This window comes from Sander vitreus, chromosome 14 (genome assembly GCF_031162955.1).
Source record: "Sander vitreus isolate 19-12246 chromosome 14, sanVit1, whole genome shotgun sequence".
Lineage (NCBI taxonomy): Eukaryota > Metazoa > Chordata > Actinopteri > Perciformes > Percidae > Sander > Sander vitreus.
In genome coordinates, this window is record NC_135868.1 from 26,762,792 (window position 1) to 26,775,167 (window position 12,376).

The following is a 12,376-nucleotide window of genomic DNA, read 5'->3' on the forward strand; positions in this document are numbered from 1 at the left end:
TTAAATGAACACAGATCAGCAGGGACTGCACAACTGCCCAGAAGGAACCATAAAATCTAATAAGAAGGGAAAGTTTAGAGCATAGGAGGCTCTGCTGAGGATAATTGCAGCTGGGGAATTCCCTCTGCCACGCCGTTCCATTCCTAACCCCCCCGCTCAGGACCACTTCTAAATATCAAGCTGGTACTGTGGAGCAGGAGAGGCAATTAATTCAATTCAATGGTCCAGCTCCCGGCTGGATGTTTTCAGCCTGAGAAATATGGATGGAATGAGGAATGGGGCTGTCTGCCGCTGGCCTGGAGAGATGATTATATGCTGCATACATATACAACCAGGTGCAGTTACCTTGACAGTCTGAATAAATGAGACGACAGCAAACAGGAGCTGCTTTTGCTTTGCCTTATACTATGCAACACAGGCATGGCAATGTAGTTTAATTTCTGTGGTGGACACAGGGCAAGACACAGCCAGTGACAGTGGCAGACCGCTCATATTGCTCGTTATACATTTAGAACACAAAGTGTCACACATGGCATACAGAACAGGCAGCACAGACACAGAGAGAACCAGAGGAACAGGGAGGGGTCGCCTCTGCACATCTGCACGCCGTGTTAAGGGAGAGGGGGATAGACAAGGAAGCAGGGGCCCTAGGGGACTGTGATTCATATTCTCGTCCCCTCTCTATGACACACACCCAGCTGTATGCAGTCACACCGGTCAACTCACAATCGAACTGGAGCTGCAAGCTGCACAATCCATCTGATCCCTCCGTTCAATGTGTGTGTGTGTGTGTGTGTGTGTGTGTGTGTGTGTGTGTGTGTGTGTGTGTGTGTGTGTGTGTGTGTGTGTGTGTATGGGGGGGGGGCTAATACTGCGTCAACCAGAAGAAGGACAACAAAGAGAATCTCCTTCATTATTGAGGATCAATCTTTTTACAACTTAGGTCTCATTTTCACTGCTTTGGCCATCCTTCTTATGATCAATAATAACATTTTACTATTCAAGTGAATAACACAGACTTTAAAGATAAAGTTTGATGGTTGTACACAGAGAAAAACAGAACTAAACTGTAGTTGACATCATATAAACAGAATGTGCTGTTGTGCACTAAAGTATGTGCTGGGGCTGCTCACACACAGCTGTGTGTGCCTATGTTACCGAGGGCCCTAAGTGCAAACACAGTGGCTAGGACACACAAAACAATCACTATGTTATCGTTACCGATTGAGTTTCCCTGGTGCGGAGCTTCGCCTCCAACACGACAAATAGACTACAGTTATTGTAACAATTATCACATTAGGAGGCAGAGGAATAGCTAAATATTTAACCCGCTGATCAACAGAGAGACGGACAGCGAGAGAGAGAAGCCTAACTGCTAAACTAAAGTAGCTAACAGAGCTGGGGAACAACTGGGGAATTGGCGAGAAAGTCACTAAAAGGTGATCGCTATGAGTGCTTGAGTGAATGAGATATGTGAGAGAATATAACAGAAATAACTGCGTCGAGCTACCGAATCGAGATGCTATCAACACAGACGCATGTCAGCACGTCAGCCAATCAGGAGGCAGGACAGCAGAGCCAGCGTAGTTTCATTGATGAAAGCGAATATCCATAATATCTTGCGTCCAATTTGGTGTTGAAGCCTGTCAGACTGAAGATCAGATGGCCTATCGGCGACCCTTGAGTAACCACGATTGGATGGTCTAACTGATGTGTGCAGAAATAATGGCCAAACCAACAAAATAAGACCCAAGTAGTAATTAACCCGAATTATCCTTTAACTATCATTATTATACACATAAAACCACAATGACATAACTCTGCATAAGTATTAAGATGTCACATACTGTACATCAGTGCCATGCATTGCATTTGGTGTATGGGACCTCAGCTGAGGAAAGAAATCCCATTATTATATAGTAGTTGCATTAGTGGAGAGCTGTCAGACCTTTCTGGACTCAGGGGTCCAGGTAATTTGGCTCAGGATTGATTGCACAGTGAAAACAATCCCTCTTCTATCTGTCCTTCACTAGGCGTGCACACTGTGTCCTGGAAACAGGCAAAGAAATGTTGGCATTGAGATACAAGTTGATTTCTCGCATTGCTGCCAACCCAAGCTGTGGAAGTAAACAGTCTGTCAAATTGCTTTGCTCATCTGTGACAGTGTAGGGTCTAGCATATTGTTCCTTCATTTATATAAAAACATCTGCCAAAACCAGTTGGAAGACAAGCAAAGACCTTCTGTGTATCAATATTCCACTGAAGATTGAGAATGAGTTTTGGAAGATCTTTGTGAGAAATACTGTACTCCAAATGCTCCAGGGCTTGGTTTCTCTCTGCCCCACGCAGAAAAACACAAATGCAGTGCAGTTTTGGAATCCAGGGGAAAATATCATTACGATCCTTGGTTGTCATGGTGTTTGTATCCCTCAGGACTGTGAAAAGCAGGCAATCACTGGAAAGGCCCAGAGCCAAAACTCTTATCCCACTGATAGCACTGCTGCTCTAACTGGTCGAGCAGTCTGTCCACTGAGTCCTCTTTGTTCTCTAGTTTCAGGTATCGTCTCCCGCTGCCCAGGTCCAGCCGAGGCCAGCTCCGGCGCGTTTGCTCCTCTGCAGCATCCACGGCCTGCCAAGGCATGTCGACATAAACCTGTGAAGCAGCTTCTCTCCGTGTGACTGCTAGCTGATTTATGTCCCCTTCTTCTCCGCGTGTGTGGAGTCCATCAGTCCAAGCTATATAAGGCTTAGTCCTGTGGCTCAGACTGTGGCAGCGCCTCGGCTGGACCGCTGGGACATCCACCTGGTCCAGGGTGGACATGGAGCTGGCAGACAGCAGGCAGCTGTTGACAGGCTGCTGACCCCCGTGCTCAGCACCACACTGTGTGTCACAGTCTGTTTGACTGGAGTTACATGAGTTGGAGTGGGAGGAGTGGAGGGAAGGCGGGGGCTCTGACTCCTGGTGGTGGAGGGCTTCTGTCTGAAGGACAGCCTGCTGGTAGACACTGTCCTCCACCCTGTCCTCCTGCTCTCTGGGCTGTGTGGTCCGGAGCAGAGGCTCCGAGCTGGCCAGCTGCTGCACACACAGGATGTTGAGATGGGCAGCTGGTAAACTGTTGACCCACTGGTAGTGGTTGGCCATGTAGTTGGCTGCTGCTATTTCTTTAAACTCGGCTGAGGGAACAGCCGCCGACACAGAGCAGAGGACACTGCGCATCTGAGCCAGCAGCATTTGAGTCTCTCTGTCCCGGTTTTCGTACAGGACTGTGTTGGCACATATGAGGATGAAGAGCCCCACCCCCATGATGACCGGTCCCAGCAGCTTCATCCGCTCACTGTGGACCAGGCTGGCTGAGGACAGGAGGCCCTTAGCTCCCAGAGTCCAGCCAGAAGTCTGCGACTCGGAGATACTCTCCCCCTCTGCAGCTCCCAGGATGGAGGACCTGGATATCCGGTAGGGCCAGTATCCTGCCACGGCCAGAGCCGTGCCAACAACCACCACCAGGACCCCCAGCACCAGGAAGGCTCCGGGGATGGAGCGCATGCGAAGCTTGCCTTGGATTACCCCGTCCTTCTTCTTTCGGCCTCGTAAGGTGAAGCGGGACCTCCGCGGGACGGGAGGGGAAGCTGGAGCAACACCTCGGGCCTTCTGGGTCGTCATGGCAGCGGTTGGTCCAGAGCTGCTGCTCCTGGCACACCCCGTCAGAGGACTATGGGAGGGAGGGAATATTAAGAGTTAATTCAGCTATACCAGTGTATCTACATACTGCATCTATTAACTCAAATACATACGAGTCTGTATCTAACGGTGCATATCTACATACGTATTTAACTTCTCTAGAAACTGTAGCTCTATTTCTATTTCTATAAACGATTGTGATAAGGCGGTAGAACAGTCTGCATCTTCCATATTGGTAATAAATCTTTAGCCTTTGAATGTTGTCTCTTGGATTGTTTTTTGTATGGAATGAATCAATCAGTTAATCAAAGGGAATCTTTCAAGGATCCATCTGCTGTAAAGAAAGGAAAGAAAAGAAAAATGCAACTATAAAGATGTTCTGAAATCTTTTGCAAGATTGTTTATCACTATCTGTCAAACTGTAGAAAATATTGGTAACGGTATGGCTGAACGATTGATGGAATTCAAATCGATATTGCGATGTACTAGAACACAATTTTCAATCTCAAAAGTGGCAATTTATTTAAATGCTACCCAGCGAGGTTTGGAAACTCGTGGCTGTGTGTGTTTAGGTTATGTTACACTTTTTCTATTTTTCACTGTGGCATTTCCTTTTGATAAAAAAAAAATCCTATCATATTCCTTTCACTGTATTTAAAAGACTGCACTTGAACTTTAAATGGAAAAACTAACAATTCCATTAAGAACGGACATGCTATAGGCTACTGTTTCAGTCTATAATGTGGCCATTTGCATAGAAAAATAACTAATTAGAAAACCTATTCTTTTAATAAAGATTTGACCATAAAGAAATGTTTCTTAAGCTTTTAGCCAGCATTTTGTTAAGGCAAACAGTAAAATAAATGAAAAGCATGTGGAAATTGGCAATGTACCAAACTAAAACAAAAACCGTGATTTTTGCGAACCGTTCCAACCCTAATATATATCAATATATTACATACTTAGTGACAATTACAATGAGGAGATGTTTGTACTGGAGATAGATTCCTTTCGTGTGTTACTGAAAGAAGCAGATAAGTGTTTCTCAGACTGCTTGATGTTGCCTTCAATAACATTCCCTACCAGCCAGTTCTTGTGGTCTCCATGTTGTATCTCAGTCGTGATCTGCAGCTAAATTCACCCTGGCGAGTTCCCTGACAGAGCAAAGCCTCTGCACCACTCAACTAGAAGCAAACATCTGGCTTTAGAAAAGGAGTCTGCTGATACAACCAAATACTTTCCCTCTGTAATGCATTTTATCTGTCATCATGGCACACCAGACGTGGATGCCTGTAATCCAGGCGTATTTAGCCCTGTCTTAACTCACTTTGGTCACCCATTAGTGAGTGTCTGTTTACCTCGCACAGTTCGTTTTCAATGTTGTTGACTACTAAAAATAATTAGAGTAAAACTCCTCGAACTGTTCCAAACCTTCAATGTCTGTGGGGAGCTTGTAAATCAAATTAGGTACAAACTAAAGAAACACTCGCACATGTGCTGGAGATCCCACATGGTCATAAACATGGAAAAACTGTTTGTGTGAGGTCCTGGGCATGTTGCACTGAGTGTAAATTGTCAGACGCCTTACAGCTCGCTCATTTCTCCTTCTTCCGTGTGTAAATATTCCTGTCCAGATGAGGCTGGGCCTCAGCAGCTTTAATCAAAGCTTTTTAGATTATTTTTTTTTAAGTTAGATCAGACGTTTTCTGTTATTCCCCCGTTAGGAGCCGAAAAAATGCATGCCTCCAAACCTAGCAAAAATGAGACTGTCCTCCCTGAAAAATGCACACATAAGTGGTTTGTTCCAGCAGGATTCTGACCTGTATTTAGGTTTCTAGTGGCGGCGCCCTCTAGTGGCCGTAGTAGTTCTGACGGGAGCAAAGCAGGAAGTAAGGTGAGGAAGTAGAAGAGCGCCAAATGTCCTGGTAAGGAGGTAGGTTGGGGGGGTGGATGGGTCAAAGAAACTCAGGACTTTCACCCAGGAAACCAGGGTTCATGTCCCATTGGAAAAGAAAAGGAAACAGAATGGGGCTGATTGCCTGTTGCCCCACTGCAATTTGATTGGCTAATTTGCCAAATACTGTTGTCGTCAATATTTCGTAGCTGTTAGAGGTATTCTTTTAGAGAAGATAGTAACTGTGGTCACCATGAACCATCTGGATTATCTTATGGCACTTACCCACTGCTAGTACCATCACTACTCGGCTTGGCTCGACTCGACCGCGGTGCCCCGTCCTCCTTTTTGCCATTGCTGATTTAGTACCGCCTCATGCGTGAGGCGAGCGTGGCTGGTCGTCTTAGCGACGCCGCAGGAAACACAGGTGTGTTGTTTTTTCGGCAGGTGGCTGTTGCCACGGCCAGAAGACTAATTTTATTTCAAAAGAAGCTGGAGGCTTTCTGTTTCTTTGTTTCTTTTGTTTTCCCCTAAACCGCAGCGGGTGGGGGGTGGGATAGGGTTTTTGTTCTTGAATTTCTTCTGTAGGTCTGAATGATAAATGGTGCTAAAAAATAATTAAAAAATTGATCTTCAAAAAAATAAAAAGAAGAAGCTGGAGGTAGCAAAAACAAACACCGCTGGCTATTTAAAAATGGCGGGTTTGTTCAGGACACCCCCGTCTGTCGCTAGCAATGATGACGCAGTGATTAGTGACGATTCTCTCCGACCAATCAGTAGTCTGCAGGTTTTCACGTCACCTTTTGGTATCGCCTCAGCTCACTTGGAACCTCGATGGAGGTAGTACTAAAAAAAGTACCTGTTAGCAGGTACCAGGGACTTTTTTTGAATAATGGAAAAACCAAAAAGGCGAGTAGAGTCGAGGCACGTCCAGCAGGTACTATGTAATGGAAAAACGCCATTATTCACAAACACCTGGGTGGCCACCAGTAACCACTGGCTAACTGCTAGCTTGTCAGACGATGCTGTTTTTGATGTGTGTGTTATTGGAAGGGGATGGTACCGGGTCAAGAACAGGGGTTGCCGCATAGACTGTATAAGTCAAGAAAGAAATTGTTAATTTCCCCCATGGGGATCAATAAAGTATGTCTCCTTTTTCAAAACATCTGGATCGCCACCTGGTGGCTGGCTGCAGTACAGGTCATGAGCCATGCCCCCTCCATGTTAGTGGATGGGACCAAACAAAAAAAATCAAAGTACACATCAAATAAATGTTTCCCAAAGATAATTTTTATGATCAGTTTGGTTAAATTTGTTATTTGATGCTATAAAAACAGGGGAAACGTCATGATTGACAGCTATGAATGACTTGTGTGTGATATGTGGGGCGTGTCAATGGCGGGACTTAGATACCGCAGCTCCACCGCCTGATCACTACTGCGGCTGTGTTTGAAACTGTTCCCTATCACGGAAATAGTTCCCTATATAGTGTGTTTGCCATTTTGTAGCGGTGTACCAATTCTCCGGTTAACTTCATTCACCATATTGTCCACTATAAAATACCCACAATGCACAGCTAATTTGAGTGTACATACCATGTACCCTACATGTTACTCCCGTGTCCGAAATCTGGTTCGGTTGTTCCCTATATACTTCGCTATTTAATAAGCACTATATAGGGACTAGTGAGGGAAGGAATGAGGGAACGGTTTCGAACACATCTTATGGCTCCAAAATTACAAGATGGTGGCGCCCGTATCCGGGAGATTTTGGCTTCAGTTTCTACAGCGGGAGGAAGTGGAGGCGCGTCGGCCATCTTTAGAAACAGTCTGTGGTCAAGAAGAGCCTTTCAGGATCTTTGGCATCTTTCTGAGAGGATTACCAAAAATGAAAGCAGCAGGACAACAAGTTCAAATGGAGCAAACCTAGCTAACGTTACCCAAACTGACAGCGCATACAAATGGGACATGTAGCAGAACAAGTATGAGCCCAGTCGGATTATCACCTGTGTTAAACTGTGTGGGAAATGTGAAATTATATCAAAATTGTGTATTTTTTTGGTTTTCCATGTGTCCAAAGTAATACTTGCCCCGCCATTTTTCCACCTAAAAACACCACTGCATTGACCCATCATCATGCTGTCCATCTGTTTCCCAGCAGCAGAGGAAGCTGGACTGGAGCCAGTTCACTCCTGGGAAGCCACAAGTTGTGCTTCACGATGAACAGATAAAGTGTATGGAAAAAATGCGTATGATAACCTTACAGCAGGCTGTGGAAGGGTGGAACCATACTATAAACATGTCTCTTTCTTCAAGCAAGCCGCGGTTCTTTTTTATGAAGCCTAACAGAGGCAGGCAGACCCCTGAAATCATCTTCATTCAAGGCTTCAGTTGTGGAAAAATCAGAATAAAGGCTAGCTTATTCACTCGACAGGAATAAGGCGTTTTACCTTTACCTTGACGATGGACTGCCGCGCCGTGCCGAGCCGTGCCGGACTACCTCCTAAAACTGTATCTGCTGTATGGAGGCTACACACAGACAGGAATGTGTCTGACTGACGTGCCGCTGCATTCCTCTACAACACACACACACACACACACACACACACACACACACACACACACACACACACACATATATATATATATACACATACACACACACACACACACACACACACACACACACACACACACACACACAGTCACTGTCATTCATTAAACTGAAAGTCTCTGTAGGCTAATAACCGAGTTGATGTCATTCAGCAGTGTGATTGCAGCTGAATGTTGAAGTTCTCTGTGATTCTAACCCAACAACCAGCTGCGGAGACTTTCGGAAACTTGCCTGTATTTCTCTGATCCTGTTGCCGCTTGTTCATAGTTGGAGAACACATAACATCTTGATCATTTTGGGATGAATAGTCTCCATGATGTGCACGACCCAGATGTTAACTCTGTTCAAACGCTATCATAGTCTACGCTGTCTTCACCAACTCCTCCGGACTGTCCGACAGAAAGCTCGTTTCTTCACGAGAACAGTTAAATTACGCAGCGGACAGCGCCGCACGCATGGCTCCATGGTCCCGCTCTGTCTGTGCTGCGGCCGCCAGCTTCAAATGGACCAGCAGTCAAGCAAGCAGCAACTAATACCTCCGCTCTAGAATACACTGTGTTTTTCAAAATAAAAGTATTACCAGTGTTGTGCTGAACACCCCTCCGTTTAGAGCATAGACTGTTTAGAGGTCTTTACCAGAATCAGTAAGTAAGTAAGTAGCACTTTTTGCCATGGTTGTTGGTGCAAATATAAATATATTAAACACTAATATGAAATAAACAAACAATAAATAGCCTACAAAAACATAAACACATACATAACTATTCAACATTTAGAAAAAAGAGGCTGTATGGATTAGTGCAGGATGTACAAAAGTGTTAAGGGATGTGCAAAAGTTCAGGATATATAGAATGTGCAGAGGACAGGTAGCCTACATAGCCCAATGCAGGATGTAGGATTAAAGGCCAATGTATGCTTCTGCTTTAAATCAATGTCGTGGGTACGTACATAGGTACGTGGAGATACCGACGTGCAACTCTCAAAAAATTTAACTACACATCGCAGCGACACAGACCACAACAACTGTGATTGGTCCTCTAAGCCGTGTCTTTGTAGCATTGCATTTCCCCCCGACTCATTTCCAGGTTCTCCTTCTCCATAAACAACATGAAATCAAGAAGAGGGTTAACTTTTCCTGCTACAGATTTCCCACCGTGGTCAGAAAGCACAGGGAAGACACTTTGTTTCTCTCACTATGCCTCCCGAGTTGGTACCGCTCCAAAGGGAATCACGTCACTCTCTCACTCGCTCTACCACACACTCCCCAGCATACAAACATGTTGCTATTCAACGCAGACATCAAAGTACAAGTATAAACTTCAGGCCACTTAGATTTAGGTTACGGCAAAAGCTCTGCATAGAGACCCGCAGAAGCATAAATCCGCCTTAAAAGTCAATGTCAGTGGGGGTCCGGGGCCTTGTTAATGAGGCTGACTGCAGAGGGGAAGAAACTGTTTTCATGGCGTGAGGTTTTGGTCCTGATGGACCGCAGCCTCCTGCCAGAGGGGAGGGGTTCAAACGGTTTGCGTCCAGAGTGAGAGGGATCGGCTACAATCTTTCCCGCCTGCCTCAGCGTCCTGGAGGAGAACAGGTCCTGGAGAGACGGCAGCCAATCCCCTTCTCAGCAGAGTGGATGATACGCTGCACTCTGCCCTTGTCCTTGGAGCAGGTGAGGACATAATGATGGCAGTGTAGAAGTGCACCATCATAGTCTTTGACAGGTTGAACTTCTTTAGCTGCAGCAGGAAGTACATCCTCTGCTGATGTTCATCTCCCACGCCCAGGATGCGGAAGGACTCCACAGTGCTGACTGTGGAGTCACCCAGGGTGATGGGGGCGGGTGGGGCTGCATCCTTCCTAAAGTCCACAACCATCTCCACTGTCTTCAGAGCGTTTAGCGCCAAGTTGTTCTGACTGCACCAGGTCACCAGGTGGTCAATCTCCCACCTGTAGGCGGACTCATCCCCACCAGAGATGAGTCCAATGAAGGTGGTCTCGTCCACGAACTTCAGGAGCTTGACAGACTGGTGACTGGAGGTGCAACTGTTGGTGTACAGGGAGGAGAGCAGAGGGGAAAGGACGCAGTCTTGAGGGAAACCGGTGCTGATGGTCAGAGAGTCAGAGACGTGTTTCTCCAGCTTCACGTGCTGCTTCCTGTTAGACAGGAAGTCTGTGGTCCACCTGCAGGTGGAGTCAGGCACAAGCAGCTGGGTCAGCTTGTCCTGTAGCAGAAAGGATGGTGTTGAAGGCAGAGCTGAAGTCCACAAACAGGATCCTGGTGTAGGATCCTGAGGAGTCCAGGTGCCGGAGGATGAAATGAAGAGCCATGTTGACTGCGTCGTCTACAGACCGGTTGGCTCTATAGGCAAACTGCAGGGGGTCCAGGACTGGGTCAGTGAGGGTTTTGAGGTGAGCCATACCAAGGGGCTCTAAAGACTTCATAACCACAGAGGTCAGGGCGACGGCAGGGCAGCGTCATTCAGTCCTGTGATCCTTGTTTTTATTGGGGTCAGGGATGATGGTGGCATGTCTCCAGTGAGGGGTTAAAGATGTCTGTGAACACCGGAGAGACAGCTGATCAGAACAGTGCTTCAGGGTGGAGGGAGAGACAGAGTCTGGTCCGGCTGCTTTGTGGGGGTTTTGTTTTTTGTCTGTTGACTTGTCTTTCCTGAATGGAGAGAGTTGTTGTAGTGGCCTTGGTGATTGGTGCATACATACACAAACAAACCTATTAAACATTTATAAGAATAAACAATGAATACAGAAACAAATATATACACATTAGTTTAAGCACTGTGTCTGCTGGACAGCATTGTCTTTCAAAGACCCCTTCAGACAGAAACTGATACGCTGAAAACTGTTGTTGGATCCTCTCATCTCTTCCTGCCTTGCTAAACCTGTATTTTGACTCTTTAAACCAGTCTCTGTCCCCGCTCCTAAACGCCTCTTCCTTCACCAACCATAGCTGTCCGAGTTTGGTTCGTCGTTGTTGTACCTGTTAGTGGTACGTGATGGTATACAGCTGTCCTCACAGAAGCTGATGTATGACGTCACAGCCTCTTTGTACTGGTCCAGAGTGTTGGTAGCAGTCCTTTAAACATCCCAGTCTGTGCAGTCCAAACACGCCTGAAGCTCCGCCACAGCTTCATTGGTCCACTTCTTAAATGTCCTCACAACAGGTTTAAGAAGTTTTAGTTTCTGCCTGTATGAGGGAATCAGATTGTCCCAGTGCAGCGCAGGGGACTGTGTGATATGCATTGCTGACTGTAATGTAACAGTGATCCAAAATATTCTCCTCTCTGGTTGGACATTTATTAAACTGTCTGTATTTGGGGAGCTCATGGCTGAGGTTACCTATGTTAAAGTCACGAGGACAATAACAAGGGAACCCGGGTCCACACACACTATCTGGTCGGTGAGCGTGCATAAAGTTATATATATATATATATATATATATATATATATATATATATATATAGAGTTAAATTTAGGCGAGAAAAGATGAGCTGGGTACAGAGCACTGTAAGGTCACGGTCTTTTCAGAGGCCGTTGCAGTTAAAGGAACATGCCGACTTATTGGGACTTTGTCTTATTCACCGTGTTCCCCAGAGTTAGATAAATCCATACATACCATTCTCATCTCCGTGCGTGTCGTAACACTGTCTGACGCCCCCACCGCTAGCCTAGCTTAGCACAGATCCTGGAGGTAACCGGCTCCATCTAGCCTACTGCTCCCAATAAGTGACAAAATAATGCCAACATTTTCCTATTTACATGTTGTGATTTGTATAGTCACAGCGTGTACAAATAACAAGGTCACATGAGACACAGCCGTCTTCTAACTGTATATAAACTGGGAACTATATTCTCAGAAGGCAAAGCACTGCTACTTCACCTTCTGAGAATAGTTCCCAGTATGTCATATTATGAGGAGGGTATGTATGGACTTATCTAACTCTGGGGGATACGGTGACTAAGCTAGAGTCCCAATAAGTCGGCGTGTTCCTTTAAGTTTAGACACAAAAGGTGACCGTCCTGTGGCGACGACAGTTAAGTCACACCAAAACGACTAATTAAGATTAGAAAAAAGAGAAGGGGGGAATTTCGGCAAGGGTGATTTTTTTGTTTGTATAAGCTTTTCCCAGGATGCAAATTCCCAGAAAGAACATAAAGGATGTGACCGAGCCTTT

At 45.8% G+C, this 12,376-nt stretch overlaps 1 protein-coding gene across 1 annotated transcript; it reads right to left on the reverse strand.

Moving 5' to 3' along the window:
* Positions 1-271: 271 nt before the first annotated feature.
* tmem200b (transmembrane protein 200B) lies at positions 272-8,157 on the reverse strand. The gene is made up of 2 exons (XM_078268116.1): positions 8,029-8,157; positions 272-3,710 (listed from the first exon to the last, which is right to left on the reverse strand). The coding sequence occupies exon 2, from the start codon at positions 3,659-3,661 to the stop codon at positions 2,453-2,455; it is 1,209 nt and encodes a 402-aa protein (XP_078124242.1). The 5' UTR covers positions 3,662-3,710; positions 8,029-8,157; the 3' UTR covers positions 272-2,452.
* Positions 8,158-12,376: the final 4,219 nt, after the last annotated feature.

What these genes read in the sequence shown, in the direction of transcription:
- tmem200b (XM_078268116.1), bottom strand. Translation starts at nt 3,661, where the DNA reads ATGACGACCCAGAAGGCCCGAGGTGTTGCTCCAGCTTCCCCTCCCGTC.